This window comes from Eptatretus burgeri, chromosome 7 (assembly GCF_056783735.1).
Source record: "Eptatretus burgeri isolate ZD-2024b chromosome 7, Ebu_testis_v1, whole genome shotgun sequence".
In the NCBI taxonomy this organism is placed as follows: Eukaryota; Metazoa; Chordata; class Myxini; order Myxiniformes; family Myxinidae; genus Eptatretus; species Eptatretus burgeri.
The window spans coordinates 34,023,113-34,043,676 of record NC_140967.1 but is presented as its reverse complement, the minus strand read 5'-3'; the positions used below and the strand labels follow the sequence as shown (position 1 = coordinate 34,043,676).

At 43.3% G+C, this 20,564-nt stretch overlaps 1 protein-coding gene and 1 pseudogene across 4 annotated transcripts in view; one reads left to right on the top strand and one right to left on the bottom strand.

Annotated features, from left to right (window-relative positions):
* Positions 1–20,564, bottom strand: part of TAF6 (TATA-box binding protein associated factor 6) — a 58,007-nt gene that overhangs the window by 16,777 nt on the left and 20,666 nt on the right. For 3 of the 4 annotated variants that reach the window (XM_085888006.1, XM_085888008.1, XM_085888007.1), the window contains exons 5-11: positions 19,415–19,471; positions 15,969–16,091; positions 15,367–15,521; positions 12,795–12,872; positions 12,579–12,680; positions 12,218–12,400; positions 644–718 (exon numbers count right to left, since the gene is read on the bottom strand). In XM_085888006.1, coding sequence (XP_085744132.1) covers positions 644–718; positions 12,218–12,400; positions 12,579–12,680; positions 12,795–12,872; positions 15,367–15,521; positions 15,969–16,091; positions 19,415–19,471 — 773 coding nt within the window. The remainder of the gene's footprint in view (positions 1–643; positions 719–12,217; positions 12,401–12,578; positions 12,681–12,794; positions 12,873–15,366; positions 15,522–15,968; positions 16,092–19,414; positions 19,472–20,564) is intronic. The other variant, XM_085888009.1, reaches the window with a different exon arrangement.
* Positions 7,687–11,009, top strand: LOC147023000 (uncharacterized; annotated as a pseudogene).

Sequence of the window (20,564 nt, the reverse complement as noted above, 5' to 3'; positions counted from 1 at the left end):
AATTCTTCCTTGTCATACACCCAAAGTGTCCACAAAGTTTCGTCCGAATCCGTCCACAACTTTTTGAGATATCGTGCTCTATATTGTTATTGGCCCCATCTCTCAATGGTGAAGAATCACTTAAAAAAAAACTCTAGTAATTGGATCCAGATCCAGATCTTCACCAAAATCTAATCAGTTCATTCTTGTCACAGACCGAACCTGCCCACAAAATTTCATCCGGATCCGTCCACAACTTTTTGAGATATCCTGTACACAGACAAACAAACAGACAGAGGGGTGAAAACATAACCTCCTGCACCTTCGGTGGCAGAGGTAATTATGTACTATTGTAGCTTGAGTACATCTGATAATTAGGTACCACTGGACGTGAGTTCGGCTATTAATTACGTACTATTGAAACGTAGACATGTCGGTTAAATCCACACAATTAGAACGTGAGCATGTGTATAATTAAGTACCATAACAGCACACAAAACAGGTCCTGGTGAGGGTCTGCAATCTGCAATGGTTCTTTTATTTCTAGTTTATAAATCTATAATTTTGAGAAGTGTGGTGTTATTGGGCAAATTGATGACAAATACTTTCAACCACAAACCAAACTTCACGAACACTTTGCACTCATTTTTGAGCTGTGACATACGTCTTGGCCAAGTTCGGCCAGGCCAGCGATGCAGCCGTAGCGTGTAGTCCAGGGTGTCTTGTCATCATGGAGGCTCTGGGGTTGGAAGGATTACAATGGACTGAAGGGAAATGGTGATGCAACGTGGATTTATTGGATTCTGAATTAAATATACACCAAAAGGCAATTGAGCAAACACTAACCTTCCACGGCATAGTCATAATATCGATATATTACTAAAACTCTCATCTTGTATGTAAATATGTATGTTCCCAAAATACAGCCAAAACAGTACACGATAGCGCAAAAATTTTCAGTCCACCTTACTCACCATTCTCCTGTGATGTGCAGTATCAAGTTTCGTTCAAATCGGGCATCGAAAAAATTATTAAAAAATCAATTCCCGATTCAGTCAAGTACTCTTCGGGAGAATTTGATCAATGCAAACAACCTCAGCGGTATAGTTCGCTGGAGCTATCTATTTTTTTTTTCCTTGAAATGATTTATTTTAAAATCTCAAACATTTAGTATAGACAAATAAAGATTTATTTTTTTTAGTCTAAAATAAACATTGCCAATTTGATCTAACACTTCTGTGTTCATTAATAAATAAAATTGTGTTTCGAAGATGACGCATAATGAATTCTTCGATTTCTTTTCTCCGTTTTTTTTCACATTGATGTGCAAATCCCCTTCTTTTGTACGAGTGAATAAAATTGCGCACGATGTGCCCCAATGCACACAAAAAAAAGACATAAAATATTAGATCATGCCAAGAAGAGGGAAGCTTCTTTTTTAGATCATGCCAAGAAGAGGGAGCAAACGAGTTGCAGGATGGTCAAGGAACGACGCAAAGAGCCGTCGAGAAGCAGTGAGGAGCAGAAGTGAACAAGAGACGCAACAAGAAAGAACTGAACGTGTCGAGGATCTCCGAGAAAGAACGCGAAACAGAAGGAATGCAGAGAAAGAAGATGAAAGAACCGAAAGACTGACTGAACAGCGGGCCAGAGATACAACAAGACAAAATGCACGACTCGCAAGGAGAAATCGTTCTGCTGATGTTGGTGAAATGACCAAGGTTTGCCCTCAGTGTCGAGCGTACCATTTATCTGGAGAAACGGGCAACTTTTACTGCATGAAGGGTAACGTAAACATTTCTCCTCTGCGGGCACTCCCTGATGAACTCGTGAATTTGTAAACAAGTGACACACCACAAGCAAACGAGTTCAGAAAGAACATTAGACAATACAACTGTCTCTTTCAACTGACGTCATTCGGTGCCAAGGAAGTGGTGCCACCAAGGAATGGATGAAATCCTTCAGTGATCATTCAAGGCCAGATGCATCATTACATTGGTTCGTTGATGCCTGACCAAGACCAGCAAGGTCAATTCTTGCAGATCTATTTTATGGACCCCCAGGATAGCATTGAATTGCGAATGGGTAAACTGCAAAATGCTGGTATTCAAAGGGAAATTGTTGAAATGCTTGAAAACTTGACAAGACAAAACAACCTTTACATTGTTTCACTTGAAATGGCAAAGGAAAGAGTTAGAGATTTACCAGAGGCAACAATCGTCATTGATCCAGATCGTCGGGCAGCTTATGAACATGAAAGGCAATTTAAAGAGCAGGTTTTGAGTCGCTGATGACTTCGCGTGATTCGAACGTTGTAATCACATTAACAAACGTGGGGTATTTATTTTCTTACATTTGAAACTCAAAATATGCTAAAATTAACTTTAAAGTCAAAACTTTTCTCGGTGATCGAAACACAGACCGGAATTTACCGAAGTTGCTATGACGTCTCATTCTCCGAAAACTTCGTGAACATTCGGAAACAGCGTGTAAACAATGGCGAGATGCTAATCAGAGAGTGATTTCAGCGGCGATGAAATTGAGTGTGTTCATTCCGATATTGCCGAGGACGAGTCGGAGGATGATGGGAATTTATACTATGGAGTTTCTGGCCCTGAGCCATATAAATATGAGCCACTTGCAAGTGTCAAAAAAGGCCTATTTCGTGTACAAGTGGCAGGACTGATTGTCCGGCAGTTCACACTGACAGACTCCACCAGACAGATTGGTTTGTAGATTTTCATTTTCTTGTTCGATGCATAAAATAATGTAAAGTTTGATTCGTCTGTGACTTGATATAATAATTTTTTTTTTTAACCCTCTAGTAGCCTGGTGTTGGCTCAGTGGTTAGGGTGGTAGCTTGGGATCCTCGGGTCCTGAGTTCAAGCCCCGTCGGCTGCTGAATTAATACACCAGGGGGTTGACTCAGCCTGTCATCCTTCCGAGGTCGGTGAAATGAGTACCAGTTCTAGTGTGTGTGTACTGGTAGAGGGGCACTGCATCAGCGACACAGTCACGCTTCAAGAAATGATAGCTACCCCGGCAGCTAAGCTGCCATACGACCACCACCAACCCTCAAGCCACTCAAGAGTCAGAAATAGAATGAATCAATAATGGACCCAAATATAATGGACCCTTGGTGTTGAAGTCTTTTGACAGCTGAACTTGACCCCAGCGAAAGTGATGATGGCGTGGCCGATGGGGAAGAGATTCTCAGCCGCGTTCCCCATTACGGGTTACAACGTACGGACTTCCGGATTGTGATGACTTACTCTATTCTAATAATTTCTCGATTTCTTATGTGCATTTATAGATAAACACAATGCCCCAATCCTTGAGAGGTGACAAAGTGTGAGAAGATGAAGCAGGAGCCAGCTGAGGAGGAGAAAGCTGAATGGTGGGCACAGCGTCACGCTTGTTTTGAAACCGAGCTCACTCATTGCGTTGCCTTCGTAATCCTCGGCTGTGAAATGGTCACCACAAATGACAAGTCTATCCAAAGGGTCCTCTTTACCCGTTTTCTTTGGGGGAAAATTCGCCCGTTTTGTTTGTACAAATCTTATCCACTGCCGGCAAATGTTTGATTCCTTCGGGAATCGGTGGGAGCGATTACCCGTTTTCCAGCCATTTTCGCAAAACATGATGAAACACGTACGAGGCATGATGTACAAATATCCAAATAACTTTGTTCTACAATAATTCAAAGTAAAAAAAGGATAATATAGACAGTTGCAAGCTTAAAATAAGTGAAAGAACGGCCCGCTGAACTGGACACTTCTTCAATGAGCGAGTGAGCGTCCGCTTTGTTTTGGAGAACGTGACATCACCATCCATATATGGGCACGCGGCTGTTTTTTTTCAACGGCCTCGAGAAATAACAACTTCGGAGTTAAATTTCATTAATGTTCCCAATCGTTAGGCAACCACAATAGTTTGCATCGAACTATTTAATGCACATATAATCATATTGATAAATTTTAAGAACATGTTTGGTGACCCGCAAGCTGCTCTTTAACACACAAATTGCCAACGAAGTTGCCGTCATAATACCAAAACAATAATGAACCTGAGCAAGATCACGACACATTGTCTTGAAAGAAAGAGGAGGAGGCCTGCAAATTATTTCAGTCTCATAGGTCGTATGATAGTTTTCAATACGTCCTTTTCTTTCCGCTTGGAGATGATGGATGGAATCACCAACTCCAAATGAGTAACAGCAAGAAATTGACAGCAATGCGATATTATTCCAATAGGATCATGAATCATGATAATGAATTAAACCACCTTTTGAGAGGACGACGACTCTTTCAACAATATGTGGTTGATATGGCAGCTAAGATTGAGAGTGATAGGCTCAATTATATTCGCATGAATCGAGCATCGTTGAGATCAACAACTTACAGAGGCCTGACGGATGCATTAAATGATAATGATGATTTGGAAAACGTCGGAAAGCGCATCATCCTTTCCTCCACATTTGTCGGTGGACCGAGATACATGATGGAATGATGTCAGGACGGCATGATGTACGTTCGGAAGTATGGCCATGCTTCGTTCTTCATTACGATGACTTGCAATCCGAACTGGCCCGAAATCTGACAGCACCTCTTTCTGAATCAGCAACCATGTGATAGACCAGTCTTGATTGCAAGAGTATTCAATCTGAAAAGAAAGCTATTCATCAAGTACCTCACTGGACCAGATGGCCTCTTTGGGAACTGTATAGCTTTCATCTCAACTGTGGAATATCAGAAGAGAGGCCTGCCTCATTTGCACTGTCTGCTGTGGCTTGGCGAAGCGAGTAAGCCAAGACCACAAGATTTTGACAGATTAGTGCAAGCTGAAATACCAGACCCGCAAGTTGATCCTGAGCTGCATGAATTGGTACTGAAGCACACGATTCATGGACCGTACTGCAACAACACCACTCCATGTTGGAAGAATGGAAGTTGCAGTAACAGATTCCCAAAGCCATTTATCGAGAGGACAAGGTGTGGAGATGATTTATATACTCTGTACAGGAGATGATCTCCAGATATGGGAGGATTTCTGGGACATCAAGAAGGACGCCAGAATCGACCTATTACTTCTGATTGGGTGGTGCCCTATAATGCTCAACTATTGAAGTTGTTGAAATGTCACATCAACGTTGAAATATGCTCCTCCGTAAAGTCGATCAAATACGTGATCAAGTACACCTTGAAGGGGAGTGATCAAGCAGTTTTTGGAGTCAACAGAGATGACGAAATTACACAGTACTTGACTGGCAGATACATTGGTCCATCAGAAGCAGTGGGATCAATTCTTGGATTTCCAATTCATGAGAGAGAGAGAGACCCCGCTGTCATTCGACTCCACGAACATCTACCAGAAGAACAACGAGTCTTTATCAGAATCAATGCTGGTCAGCAGGTCAATAATAATGATATGGCGAGAACGACTTTAACTGAATTCATGGAACTGTGTTCTCGAGATCCATTTGCAAGAACACTGTACTACACTGATATACCCCGATTTTACACATGGAACAATAAGAAATGGGAAAGAAGGAAGTTTGGGAAGAGAGTGGAAGATTTTCCCGGTATTTTTGAAGCCAACGTTCTGGGACGAGTGTATACCATTTCTCCAAGATGTGGTGACCTCTACTACTTGAGACTGCTTCTCAATCACGTCAAAGGGCCAGTATATCCTTCGACTCATTGAAGACACATGATGGAGATATTCTTCCTTCCTTCAAAGACGTCTGCAGAGAAAGAGGTTTGTTGCAAGCTGACGACCATTGGCAACAAACAATGGAAGATGCTGAGAGGACAAGACTCCCCAGTGCAATGAGAGATTTGTTTGTTGTTTTGCTAACGAATACTGACATCAACAATCCTCGACAATTATGGGATCGCTTCAAGAATTCAATGCCTGAGGATTACCTTCAAAGAGAACGGAGAACAATCAGTGATCCAAATATCATGATTGATGAGAGACATCATGATCAAGCTCTGTTGTATATTCAAGACAAGCTTGAGAATTACAACAAAACACTGGAAGAATTTGATTTGCCACGACCAAGAAATGGAAGGATGAACCTTGATGGTGGCAATCCACAATTACTGCATGAATTGCAATACAATAGACCTGAACAACAGCAATTTGTTGAAGAGAAGGAGCCTCTGCTGAATGCTGAGCAAAAAGCAGCGTATGACCATGTGTGCAACTGCTTGGAAAGCAATCTTCCTTCAATGATTTTTATTGATGCACCAGGAGGAACGGGAAAGACATTTCTCACCAATTTGATCCTCTCCAAAGTTAGAGGTGATGGCGATGTTGCTATTGCTGTGGCATCCTCTGGGATAGCAGCTACATTAATGCCTGGTGGAAGAACTGCACATTCTCGATTCAAGATACCCCTCAAAGTGACCGAGAGAATACATTGCGCAACATCGAGAAGAACTCCAACACGGCAGATTTGATCCGAAGAGTGAAACTCATTGTTTGGGATGAGTGCCCGATGATAAGGAGGGAGAGCTTTGAAGCAGTGGACAGAACTCTTCGAGATGTATGCGACAAGAATGAGCCTTTTGGCGGAATTCTTACCATTTGTTGTGGCGATTTTCGACAACTCCTTCCTGCAGTGAAAAGTGGGAAATGATGCTGATGTTGATAATTCCTGCATCAAGAAATCCAACTTGTGGAGAACTTTCACCAAGTTTCAGTTGAAGAGGAATATGTGATTGAGAGAGGGAGAGAGAGAAGGCAACTATTCTCAATTTTTTGTTGAAACTTGGAAAAGACAGGATTTCAAAGAATGAAAACGATGAAATTGAAATGCCAGAGGACATGGTTATATCAGCAAGAACAATGGAGGATTGTATTGATTTTATCTGTCCTGCATTCGACAATCCTGCTGCATTATTCTCCAAGAATTGTATCTTGGTTCTGCTCAACGATACGATGAGAAACATCAATTCTAGATGCATCAGACGTTTCCCTGGAATCATGGAGTACTTTTCTTTCAATGCTGTGACTGAGGGAACTAATGCTACTCACTTTCCAACAGAATTCCTCGATTCAGTCGAGATCTCTGGATTACCACCACCCATAGTCCATTTGCCATTTGGAGAGCCTGGAAATGGTCTATAGTATAAGGTTTTTTGGTGGATTTGCTATCCCATGGGGTCCCTGAAGCAATTCAGCTTGGTTGTCCTCGAAACAACTTTGGGCATTTTTTTAAAGATGCAAATTAGGGCCACCATTACCGAAAAACCTATTTTCTTCAATATCTTTGCAACTATGCATGGTAATGTCACAAACATGTTTTCATGGTCAAGGATTACGAAAAAGGCATGTAAAAAGTTATCACATGTATATATATATATATATATATATATATACATGTATATATATATATATATATATATATATATATATATATATATATATATATATATATATATATATACATATATACATATATATATACATATATACATATATATATATACATATATACATATATATATATATATACATATACATATATATATATATACATATACATATATATATACATATACATATATATATATATATATATATATATATATATATATATATATATATATATGTATATGTATATATATATATATATATATATGTATATGTATATATATATGTATATATATATATATATATACGACATAACTGTGGCGGCTCTCAAAACATACTCAATTCTCTTTTCAGGTGATCGAGATGGCTAGCGAAACGTGTCTCCTCCCGATCTGCTGTGAGAAGGGACCCCATCAGACAGTCAGAGTCCAAGGCATCAGGACAATGATTCAGCGGAGTAAAGAGAGGGGTGACGATGATGTTCATGTCAAGTTACAGGCCATTTTGGACTCACAGGGAGAGAATTAATCTGTGGAATGTCATAAGACGTGTTACTGTCCTTGCACATCTAAACAAAATGTGGCTAAGTATATAGCCAAGAAAAGGAAAGAAGACTTTTCAACAACAGAGTGAACCAGAGACTAGCAGAGTAAGAAGGTCTCAACTTCCAACGTTTAAATTAAAAAAACATTGTTTGATCTGTGGTGATGACTGTCTTGCGAAAGACCCCCAAACACCCTGACAGGTGGGAGCGTATAATCCAGTGTGAGACCAGTGATCGCCCTGGCCTTACACCTTTCAAAGATGTACTTTTCGATTTATGTGAGCAGAGAAATGATGATTGGGGTAGAAAGGTTGAAATCCGCATCGAAGTTGTTCTGACAGATTTACCTGCCGCAGACGCACAATACCATAAGAAGTGTTATGATGCATTCATGGTTATTCCTAAATATACCAATTTGTCATTGAACTCTGATGTAATCGATGATGATGCTCTGAATTTGGTAATTAATGACATGTATGCTAACCAACAACTCCGTACATGGACAGCTATTGAATTACATGATATGTACTGTAGTTTAGGTGGATTGTTATCTCGCAGGCAGATGTTCCAAAATCTCACAAACTATTTAGGTAATGACATTGTCATACGAATGGAGGGTTGTGCCTCAGTTGTAGGGTTTAGGCATCTTGTGGGTAAATCCTTGAAGCTGGTCGAGGTCGATTCAGTTGACGAAGATAGTGTGGATGCTGTGGTAAGGCAGGTCAAAGGTGAGGCACGAGCTGTACAGTACAATAGCGCAAACTATGATCTCGGAGAATTCACGGACAACAACACACTCAAACAAACTAGCACCACACTGCTCAAGATAATTTCAGAATTGGTTTCGGGGGGGAGGGGGGGAAGGTGACAAAAAAAGTCTCTCAGTCTAACCCAAGCTGTACAAAGTCACATCACAGGCACTAGAACTCAGACAATGCTGGGGCTGGCAGTGAAGCTTCATCACAGGTATGGGAGTTCAGAGTTTATCAAGCTCCTCCATGATCACGGTTTCATAGTGTCCTATGACGAGATCATACGTTTCCGCAAATCAGCTGCAAAATTTGCGGGTGAAAAGAGCAGTGTGCTACATCAGGCCATGGGCTTGGAACGGAGGGTGGGGCCAATCTTTGGGTAGTTCGACAATTTTGACCTCCTGGTTTCAACTCCCAATGGACGCCGAGAGACCCACGTCATGTCTCATGAGTTCCAGCAGAATCCGGCTGGCATCATAGAGCTGGGTAATGCTCGACCTGGAGTTATGAACCTTATGATCCCACGCCTGCGCAAGACAGCAGCTGCAAATCATTTACATTCAGGCAAAATATTGTTGCGGTTGACGAAATTCGCAAACCACCATTCAGGTCCCGTAGGTGAGATATCTCTGTAAGTATATGTGTAGTTAGCCCAAACCCGTTGTTTAGAGGGAATAAATGTCATTCATTCGGGCTGCGACCCTTTGAGATAGCCGTTTTTCTTTTACTATCTTTATTTTGGACCAACCGCCATTACTACCACCACAACCACCACCAACCGCATCTCGACAACCACAGCCACCTTCTCCAGAACCGCCTTCACAACATCCACCTTCTCCACAACCGCTTTCACACAACAACCACCAACCGCAACGCCGCTTCACAACAACAACAACGCCAACAGCCACGACCTTTACCGTCACAACTCGCTCTCGCAACCATCGCATCACCGCCATTCCCGCGCCGCTTGTGGGCACCGATCCTGGACTCGTACAGGGCGCGCACCGAGCAGCGGGTGCAAAAAGCGGCCTTTCCGAGAAATCGGATCAAGAATGATTCACGCCCACTTCTGTTCCGTCCTATCAGCGAGCGTGGGGCGATTTGGCCCCGCCTCCAGGCGCGTCGGAGTATAATCAATATATGCAGATTCGGGGATCAGGAATGATTCACGCCCACTTTTCCTCCATCCAATGGGCGAGCGTGGCTCCGCCCCCGAGCCGATCCTGATCCAAAAATCTGCATATGATTTCTCCTGTCGGACTATAAAGCGCCGAGTGCGGGGCGAATTTGTCAGAGTTGAGAAGAGAAAAGAGTTGGAGAGTTGTGGCGGCAGCGAAATCAGTCGAGAGAGTGTCTATCGGGGTCCGGAGAGTCTGGAGAAGCCAAGAAGCTTTGTGGAGGTCTGCGCTCGTGTCAGAGTCGGGGAGCTGCGGAGAGGGGAGGCCGGGAACGCGGTCGAGGTCGCAGTGGCGTCGCTCGTCGCGGGACCCAAGCCAGCCAGATATCCTCTTTCCCCCGAGCATCAACAACCCCCCCTGTTTCCCCCCGCGCTGAGATAGTGTGAGAAGGGGGCCCCGTTCCCACCCCATTCCAGGCAGTGCCAGCGAGGCCCGCGGAGTCGGGGCGCCGCCGCCATTTTGCGGCTCATCACCAGACGGGTAGGCTCGACGCGGTCTCGGCCCCAGGCCCGTCTGCCCCCTTATCGTTGAGGGTGGCCCCTTTTTTTTCTTTTGCTTTGGAGTATATGTGTTGTCGGCGCCGTCTGTGAAGTAAAACTGTGTAAGTGTTGCCGTGTGCTCGCGTAGTCGGTAGTAGATCTGCATTGTTTCTCTTTTACATTTGCTTTTTGTGCAGAATTGTCGTGTTACTTTTACATTTGCTTTTGGTGCATAATTGTATATGTGTGCTTTCCGTTTGCCGCGGAATAAATGTGCTTTATGTTGAACTGTTTCTCCCGTTTCGTTTCGTCTTTTCTCTAATTGAATCTCCATCTTACTTCACGTAAAGGGTTGGTAGGGGCTAAATACGCCCAATAATTAATCGAACCGTCGAGGTTGACGATAACACCGCTCGGTTATCCCGATAGTACGGAACGGGTCGCTTAAAGTGGCCCGTGTCCGAAGTCGACCTGCGGCGAGGTGCGATCGCCCGGTCTACCCTCCGTGTGGGTACTTAGGTAGGTCGAATTTGGCGAACAACCCTATCCCACGCGGGGGGGCGATTGGCACGATCGTGGTGAGGCCGAAAGGCCCACCCGTGACTAGTTCCCGGCGTTAGTCCGAGAGGGTCACGACGGGATTGTCCGTCCGGTGGGCGACGTGCCGCGATTCGAGTTACGACGTGCCGCGATTCGAGTTACGTGGCAGCTCGCACGCCGGCGGGCGCGAATCCGCAACAATATATACATGTGAAAACTTTTTAAATGTCTTTATCGTAATCACTGACAATGAAAACATAGATCTAGACACCATGTTTGTGACATTACCATGCATAGTTGCAAAGATATTGAAGAACATAAAAGTTTTTCGGTAATGGTGGCAATTAATTTACATAGACAAAATAAATACATGTGATAACTTTTTACATGCCTTTATCATAATCCTTGACCATGAAAACATGTCGAGACACCATGTTTGTGACATTACCATGCATAGTTGCAAAGATATTGAAGAACATAGGTTTTTCGGTAATGGTGGCCCTAATTTACATATTTTAAAAATTGCCCAAAGTTGGTCCGAGGACAACCAAGCTGAATTGCTTCAGAGACCCAGTGAGATAGCAAATCCACTTTAAAACTTTGTACTATAGACGATTGCAAGGTCCGCTATTGAACTCATAAGGATGGCAAATGGACTACCAAATTGGAGTTTAAAAAAAGATCTCCAATCATTTTAATGAGAAACTTGGAACCCCCAAGGCGATGTAATGGAACGAGGATGATTGTGGAAGAGCTACGCGATAATCTGATCATTGCAAAAATCAACATTGGAGCCTTCAAAGATGAGATTGTTACGATTCCTCGGATAATGCTCAATTTGATAGAAGGCGAAGACGTTCCCCTTAAGCGGAGTCAATTCCCGATTCAGTCAAGTTTTGGTATGACGATCCATAAAGCGCAAGGACAAACCATGGAGAATGTGTTGATATACCTCGAGAAACCGGTATTTCAGCATGGACAACTGTATGTGGCTCTTAGCCGAGGAAAGGTAAAGGAAAATGTCAAAGTATTCCTGAAGGATGGAGATCAACCAGGAATGTTGTCATTAAACGCGTGCTTTGTTGAACGATGACTCCTGAGGAAAATGCTCACATTTTCTTCAAGTTAAAGTTTGACCACTAAATATTATTAAAATTTGGTGTCTTTATTTTTCATATTTTTTTTCATCAACCGCTGTCACAACGGGAACCCAACGGGTTCACGGGTCATCTAGTCACAAATAAATATGAAAACATACATACATATTCTCTGTGTTGGCATCTCTCTCCCTTTCTCCCTTTCTCCCTCTCTCTTGAAAAAAAAAAAAACTTTACACAGTAGGAACACATCAATAAGCTTACAAACCTTTACAAATGTCTTGGTGGTGCGAGACTGGATGTTATTCGTTGTGCTATTGAAGTTTTTGCAAATCTGAGCCATGAGGCGTGCAGCAAAGTCACGCAGTGCCCAGTGATTATCGACATCAGGACGAAGACATAGCTGGCGGCTCACGATGCAAGTCAGCACTGCAGGAACAAGCTCATGCAGCTGGGAAGGGCGTAGGGAAAGGGAAACAGGAGGAATACAGACATGGGAAGAAAATCCAATGAGGCTAGGCTTGGAAGTGCAAAAAAAATGAAATAAAGAAAAGGCTATGAGTGCACATACCTCTCAGACTGAAGTCCAAAATTAGTGATCAAGTACAGCAAGAATGGATCATGCTCACATATTTCTCCAGGTAGAGGGTTTGGTTGTCCAGCAGAGCCTTCGCCATACGCATTAGGTAGATCAGCAGGGCCAAGTTGTTCTGTGCCACATTCACTCGCACCTACCATACACCGTCATGGAAAGAAATCACATTTAATGCAGGTGAACAAGGAAAGATAGTACCAGTAAATTAATGCTAAGATAGCCATTGATGTACGCTGTGTGTGAGATGTACCCCCTCTGAAATAAAGGTGCTAAAGCGGGGAAGCATCTGGTAGAGGCCTGGATCAGTGGCGATGCTTTGTAGAGCTTCCTGTCAGGGCAAAAGTAGCATGGTTATGAGGACTGGCCACAAGGGCACTATGATCATTGGTCTTTAGGATACAGAAGCAGCAAAATAATGCATAAAGTGCAAACAACAATATTTGGCTGGGAATGTCACCTTTCCTCTCAAGAAATATATTGTCATGTGACAGGGTTCTTTGATGGCACAAGGCCGTGAGAATTTATAATGTCAGGACACTGAATAAACGGGAGTTTTAGTCTCGCCGGAGATGGTCACCCCCCCCTCCCCCACCCCCGATGATTAAACCAAGCATTTGGCTTATTTTGCAGGCTTTAATTACATTATTAATTAATTACTGCATTAATGAGCTTACCTCGACTTTAACCCGGTAAGCTTACGCAATCGATCAGTGTACATACGCGAGTGAAGTCAGTCAGTCAGTCATTATCACTTGAACCAAACACACCATTTTGATGAAACTAGGCCACAAGCTATACATCTGATGCCTAACTAAGGTGCACCGACTGCATCAAAATCTGCGCTCACTAAGGGGGTCTTCGGGGCGTTTTTTGACCTCCCCAAAATAGGTATTTGCTCTCTTCTCTGAAACTACACACACAATTTTGATGAAACTTGACCACAACCTTCATCACCGGTTATATACCAAAGTGTATCAACCGCATCAAAATCTGCACTCATTAAAAGTGGTTTTCCGTGGGGGCGAGCCCTCGGGGGAGGAGGTTTGACCCCTTCAAAGTAGGTATTTACTCTCTTCTCCAAAACCACACACACAATTTAGATGAAACTTGACCACAACCTTCATCACCCGTGATGTACTAAAGTTTGTTCACGGGATTAAAAACAAAAATCGAACAAACAAAAAAAAAACAGGGACGAAGGGAGTCTGCGGGGGGGGGGGGTGGGTGGGTGAGGGGAGAGGGCTTGAGTGACTGCTGCTCCTGATCCAGGTGAGCTTCAGGATGTGCAGTTCTATTTAAAAAAAATTTATTTTCAGACCAAGGGAATATGGCGTGCTTACGGCATTACTTGAAAAGATCAACACTCCTGAAACCTATTCTGTTTGACGTTTGATGGATGAACGGCGGTGAGTCAGAACAACCGAGCGCATAAAAAGAATGCATATTTATTAACAAATAAATACTGATGGGAACAAGGGAATACAAAAAAACAACAATCACCACCACCCACCACCCCACCCCACTCCAGAAGAAAAAGCACTCATCTATTCCAACCGTCAGGCTAAATCTACTTAGCGTAAGCCTCATCAATGGACTCACACACTTCGAGAGACAAATAGACAGAGCAGAGAAACAAAGAGAAAAGATAATTAAAGGCTTGGGACTTCCGTTGTCATGAGGGCTGGAGAGTTGGACGCTAGTCCAACAGCCGCAAGCTTGGTCCAATCTATGACAGCTGCGGTTTGCTCTGCCCCTGCTCTGAGTTCAAGCTACCGGTGGCTCACAGAGTTGGCTCCTCTGGAGTTCCAAGTTTCAACTTCTTGACGGGGGTGATTTGGGGAGACTCTCCACGCAGCCACTCTGCAGTTACTTTGATATCTCAAGTCCATCTCCATAGCACACACCCTTACCCCTCAGGATTACTGGAACAACTCACTGACACAGCACCAAGCTTGCGTTCAAACTCTCGCCTGGCGTGCCCTCACACTCGTCCTGATTGGTTCTCCACCGATCAGCTTAGGATGTGGTTGGATCATCGGGATGTGTGAATGTCATTGGCTGGTGCAACTTCCGGTTTCCCGAAACCTCAATTACACCATGTAGGCTGCATCAGCCAACCAAATTTGAGCCTACGAGTCATTTGATGCCAGGTCAGTTCAAATCCCAAATGGCCTCGTACAGGAGGTGATGTTATTCGTAAAATAAAAATAGTGAAAAGACTGAACATGCAACGGTGAAATTGCAAAGGAATGAAAAGTGAGATGAGGGCACAAACTACACACTTGGTCCCTGGCAACACTAATTGGGGTCATTACAAGACAACTGATCTAAACATATGCCTGGTGTTGGCTTATTGGCTGGAGTGGTGGGCTAAGGATCCAAGGGTCCCGAGTTCAAATCCTACTCGGCTGATGAATTAATACCAAGTGGGGTTGACTCTGCCTGTCATCCTACCGAGGCCGGCAAAATGAATACCAGCTTGCTGCTATCCTGCGTCGGAGTGACGACCCGTCAAGGATTGTGCCCAATTGCCCAGGAGACTGCTTAAGCAGCAGCAACGCTCTGCACAGAGTATGGTCCCAATGGATGGATGGATGATCCAAACATGCAGATCAAGAGATATCTATCCTAATTCGATAAACCCATTAACCCTTAGGCAATTTCCGTAACAATATGTTTAGCATCTGGCACATGTTGCTCAAAAATAATTTGATTAAGGCTCTATACTGAGTCACAACACTCAAGCATTTGCACATTTTGATTAAATACATTTCACTCGATTAAATGAAAGAAAAATAAAAGCAATAACCACGTTTACTCACTGCACGCTTGGCTTCGCAAGAGCCCACACAGGCCTCGGTTATTTCCTTGTAATATAGCTGCTGTTCCACAGAGAGCTCATGAGAACACCGAGTCTTGATCCGTAACATGCCGCCTTCCAGCACACTTGACTTCTGCTTCTCCTTGTTGGGTGCTGCTTCAGAATAAGTTGGTATAAATTTGCCCCAATATTAACAGAATATTTTAACAGGGCAAAATAAAAGTGCCCAGAACCCAAAATTTTTCAGTAAGAGTTAAAGAAACTACAGTGTTTGTGGCTGGAATGTTGTTGGAGAAGAAGCACAAGTATCCGTAGGGATCTTTAAAGAGTCGATGCCGAAGCAATTCAGTCGATGAGAAATTTGTAATGATCGGTATATTTGAGCTCAGATGAACAGGTTGAAACAAATACCCCCAGAGCCTTGTAAAAATTAAACAAACATCGGAGAAGAAAATTGAAAGGGCCGAAATTTTTCCACTTCAAATTAAAATATCACATCCTCATGTTCCATCAATATCCTTAGATATAACCCTGTCACAAAGGTCTTAATTGTGTGCATGAACATCACTCTTATTCCTCCAAAAATCAATGCCAGGAACTCACCCTTTCCATCTGAAGGAGATGACTGCTGTTCCTTCAAGCCAAATTTGCTGCCACCATCCAGCTGTCCAGGTTTCATGATGCGCAACGGCTCTGTCGACTCCTTCTTTTGCTGTTCTTTGGGGACTGCACAGCACAAACAAAACAATGCCATGATGCACCTTAAACGCCGCATAATTTTGTTTCTGAAGGAAAGCACCATGCGTTAATTACACTGCGGAGATCAGAATACAAATTCAAACTCTTGAGATCCTACAGAATACAACACATCAAAAACGGCACCTGGTTCATGATGCCTGGCACACAAGACTAATCTCATTGTTAGGCTCACAGAGGTGACGATGTCCATCGCCCACTGACCCCTGCCCAATCCTTCATTTGTGCTTGTAATGAATGAGGTGGGAATCTCGCATCCAAGGTGAATGCGACTATTTGAGTGGTTTTTCCTTGAGGGAAGATAGAACTGGACATCATGACAAATATGATGTGCAAATGTTGTTACATAACTCTCCCATTCACGGTCAGCTGACTATCTAACAGGGGACATTGACAATAATAAATTCCCTGGCGTGCTGTGATGGGTTTGACTGAAGACACCAAGCCAGCAAGATAATTCCGAGAACAGGACGATGCGATAGTTTTGACTCTGAAGCACAAATCCCGATTTGAAATGAAAAAGAGTGAAGGATTTGACATAATGCAAAGTGTGGAGGAAGCACAACCAAAGTACTGTTACTCTTTTCAATGACCGTGGGGAGACACATACCAACACACAAGGCATCCCGAGTGCAGTTATATCTGCAGTACTTTTGCTTCGCTAAATTATCTCTCACCCTCGAAGTAGTGGAAGGGAAAGATGCATTGTGAAAAAGGGAAAGTGTAGTTAGAGTTACCCCATTGTTCCTTACTCCATTCTCAGACACTTGTTCTAACATAAATCCATTCAGAAGCACTTCAATCAAACACAACACCACTTTAGCACAGCAAATGCAGGCACAGCTGGACGTTCATGTCGGATGCATGGTACGGCCATTTCCGATCGCCTTGTCCTCTCCAATGCCTCCGAGACATCAGATGCCAGCCCCCACGTTCCTGCAGCCAATCACAATAGCTGTATCACAGCGCACCAGCCAACCGGAGTGGCTGAATTGCGGTAGGTGAATATGAGAGGCGACAGATGCCAGGGTGATAAAGTGCCCATCAGAGTTCCGAAGTTCTCCATGGGAGTTGAGTTCCAAGAGTCAGCTTGAAGTTCAGCAAAAGCAGTCCTCGGAGTTTGGAGTTGGTTGGTCGATCGAGCGTAGGTGGTGATCGAATCGGTAGTTCGAAAGTCTGAGATGGACCACGCTAAGCGCCGTGCCTGAGGAATGCAATGGAACGAGCGCTGAGAATGCACCGGAACAGGCCCTGAAAGCACCAAGCGGAATGGGTGTGGAGACGCAGACTTCCAGGTGTGGTTACCACCTCCTCACTGACAGTACCTCCGATGCTGACTTCGTAAAAAAACAAACAAAAGCTCTCAAGCATCAAGAGAATAAATAGTAATTCTCCTCAGAGCTAACTCATCTCCCTACACATCTTACACACGCATCTTACATCCTCGCACCTTCGATCACACACACCTCATTGACTCGACCTGGTTTTGCAGAGTGTCAACAGAGTCCACAAGTCCTTTTTCAGGACTCTCACTACACGCAACGGCACACACCGCACATCTCTCTCACCCGCACCACACACACTGTTCAGCTCATGTACGGGTTTGGCCGGGGTCGCAATCATACCCCACCTGCTTCTTTCCTCTATCAATCTTTCTCATTTCCTTCTCCCAGAATGCTTGAGGCACCTGTGTGTATAAAAGTTGTGATAAGATGACTAACTAAGAGGGCTTATGTGTAAGATTTTTTTTTTCTTGTGCGACACTGCCTGCTTGTATATACGTTCCATTGATGAATCCTGATAAACTGCTTTCCAAACTGCCCAATCACCTCTTTCCATTGGTTCGACCATAATGTGTGATAATGACAGGGAGTTCTGCCCCACTGTTTCGTTATGTTTAAACAATAGCCAACGTTCCACTAATGGTATCGCTTGGCCGTTCTGATTGGTAAAAGTGGAGCGCTGGGAGGCACAGTCCTTATCTGGGGTGATTAATTTGCCGGGAAAGTAAAGTGGGATTTGGATGCTGGACCCTACCTAAATTAAGCATCTCAGACAGCGTCTGCGGTTGCTTAGTAACCCGTCGTGCCGCAGAGTTATCTTCAGCTCGTCGGCTTCAGGGTCATCGGCTGGGAAGTGGATCCGAGTACTCCCCTCGCAAACTCACGACCCCCGAACAGTACATATGAATGAAAAAGTGAAAGAGGAGAGAAAGAAGATTAATGACAGGAGTAAATTTATTAAACATCTGGATGGAGGTGAAAGATTAAAATGGGCAATGGAGAAAAAGAAAAGAAAAAAGAATGGTAGTGAGGTGGGACATGGGCTCAGAATAGGGATCTGAAAAATGCAGTGTAGGAGGGCAAAGGGGATTTTTTTTTTCTATTATTAAAAGTGGTATAAATAATTAATTTGGGGGTACGATATGGGTAGAGAGCAAAGATGTGGATGGAGAAGAGAGACAGAGAGACAGAGAAATAGAGATAAATGGTTTATTAGAAAGAGAGAGAGAGAGAAAGAGAAAAAGAAAGCAGAAGGGCATCATAGGCAAGCAAGTGTGACACACTCGATGGCCTGAACAAGACAAGCAAACGCAAACGAGACATATGGGCCTTACAGGTGCAGTAACGGGCTAACGCTGTACAACAATTTAACGAACAGCAACAACTTAGCTGATTGAGGATGCAAAGCAAGTGCCTTCCACATGCTACAAACAAGAAATCAGAACAAACCCAGAAAGTTCAAGACATGCATCAAAATTGGACTAATCTCATGGTCACTAATCCATCACTTCTATCATCCTTTGAGCACGATGGCTTCAGGTAACCATGGTATATCATGCAACAATCTTAAAGCTTGGCATACAATGGGGAAATTTGTCCACGTGATTCCAGGGCAATTAACCTCAATAGGACTTTAAGCAAGAATCGCCTTTGCGTTCAACTCAAAATCAAGTGTATGTTGCATGAGACTTTCCCATGACACAGCTTCTTTAACCTCCTGAGAATCACTCTGTGATAGTGTGATTTGTGCCGAACTGGACCTGTTCTACTCCCTGAGTGAATCACTGGTGATTTACCAAAAGTTGTCACATTTGTGTTTCTCATGAAAACCTATGTGGGATATCAGGATATTTGATGCCTTACTCAAACCAGGGTGAGACTGATGGTTTATTATCTCGAGCCTTTCAATCAATCAAAAATAAGAGGTGGAATCACCCCCCCCCCACATTTTCCCCTCCATCATCACCCACAACATCATCAAATGTAACCCAGACAAAAAAGATCACTTACTGGGTGGTGGGTTCTCAGGTACTGCAGGTTGAATTCCCTCAATGCTCAGCCAATGAGCTGTGGAGAGGGAGGTGAGGAAAGCTAGAATTAAATAAAAAGCAAGTAGGGTCGTTAAGGTCTCCATTGACTAACACCACGAGATGATGATAATGCTCTACCAGGAAAATAGCCAGATGCTGATGGTAAATCAGGATGGGACATGAGAATTATGACCAAAAGTTGAACAAGCAGCTTCTTTATCCCACCCATGAGTCATTAAACATCGCATCAACACAACTACGTACCTTACTCACCTCAAACTTCAATGAAATAGGTGGAATACTTTACTACCATTTTGGACAGAAGGAATTCCAGATCAAATATTTTGCATTGTGACCAGTTAAAATGTAAACTTTATTTGACATGACATCTAAAATGTGAGTCGAAATTCGCTAATGCGTTATAAAAGCGTGACAGCCGGTCAGAAAAATCATATTCAAATAATTCCGCTCAATTCACTTCTGGAATCATTTGATACCACATTTTTGGGTTTCACTGATTTTATCAACGCTTCCAGTCACTGGAAAACGAAGAAAATATAGAATGTTTGCCAAAAAAGTGGGGTTAATGTGCATCAGGTTTGATCGAAATATGAGGGGATAAAATGCTGTTTTTCACATAATAGCAGAGATATCACGGCCATTACGGGCTTCGTCATCAGAAAACAATGACGTGTTGTTTGTGCAGTGCCACTAGGCACACGTCTATAGCGTCATCACTTCTGTTGTACCTCGTTCACGTGACCTGCAGACCACTTTCACGTGCTTAAGAAATTGACAGACCTGCATCATCAGTTTCGTCGGGCGTTGTTTTGCACGATCGGCCATCAATAGAGGCGATTCATGCAGATCAGTATACTACAATTACGATGTAATACATATAATTGGTATCTTTATTGCAATGCAGCTAAATAGTAAAGCTCATCATCATTTATGCTCCCCCGTGAAACTTTGACGGACACATATTACGCACGTAAACCGAGGAAACATCGCTCCGTACGAGAAATTCGTCGTTCTTTCCGGCGAAACGTGTTGCAGAACAAAGGATTCTGAACATTTTCTCTTGGGGAAAGGCGATTAATATTCCAATAGACGTATGCGAGTACGGCTAC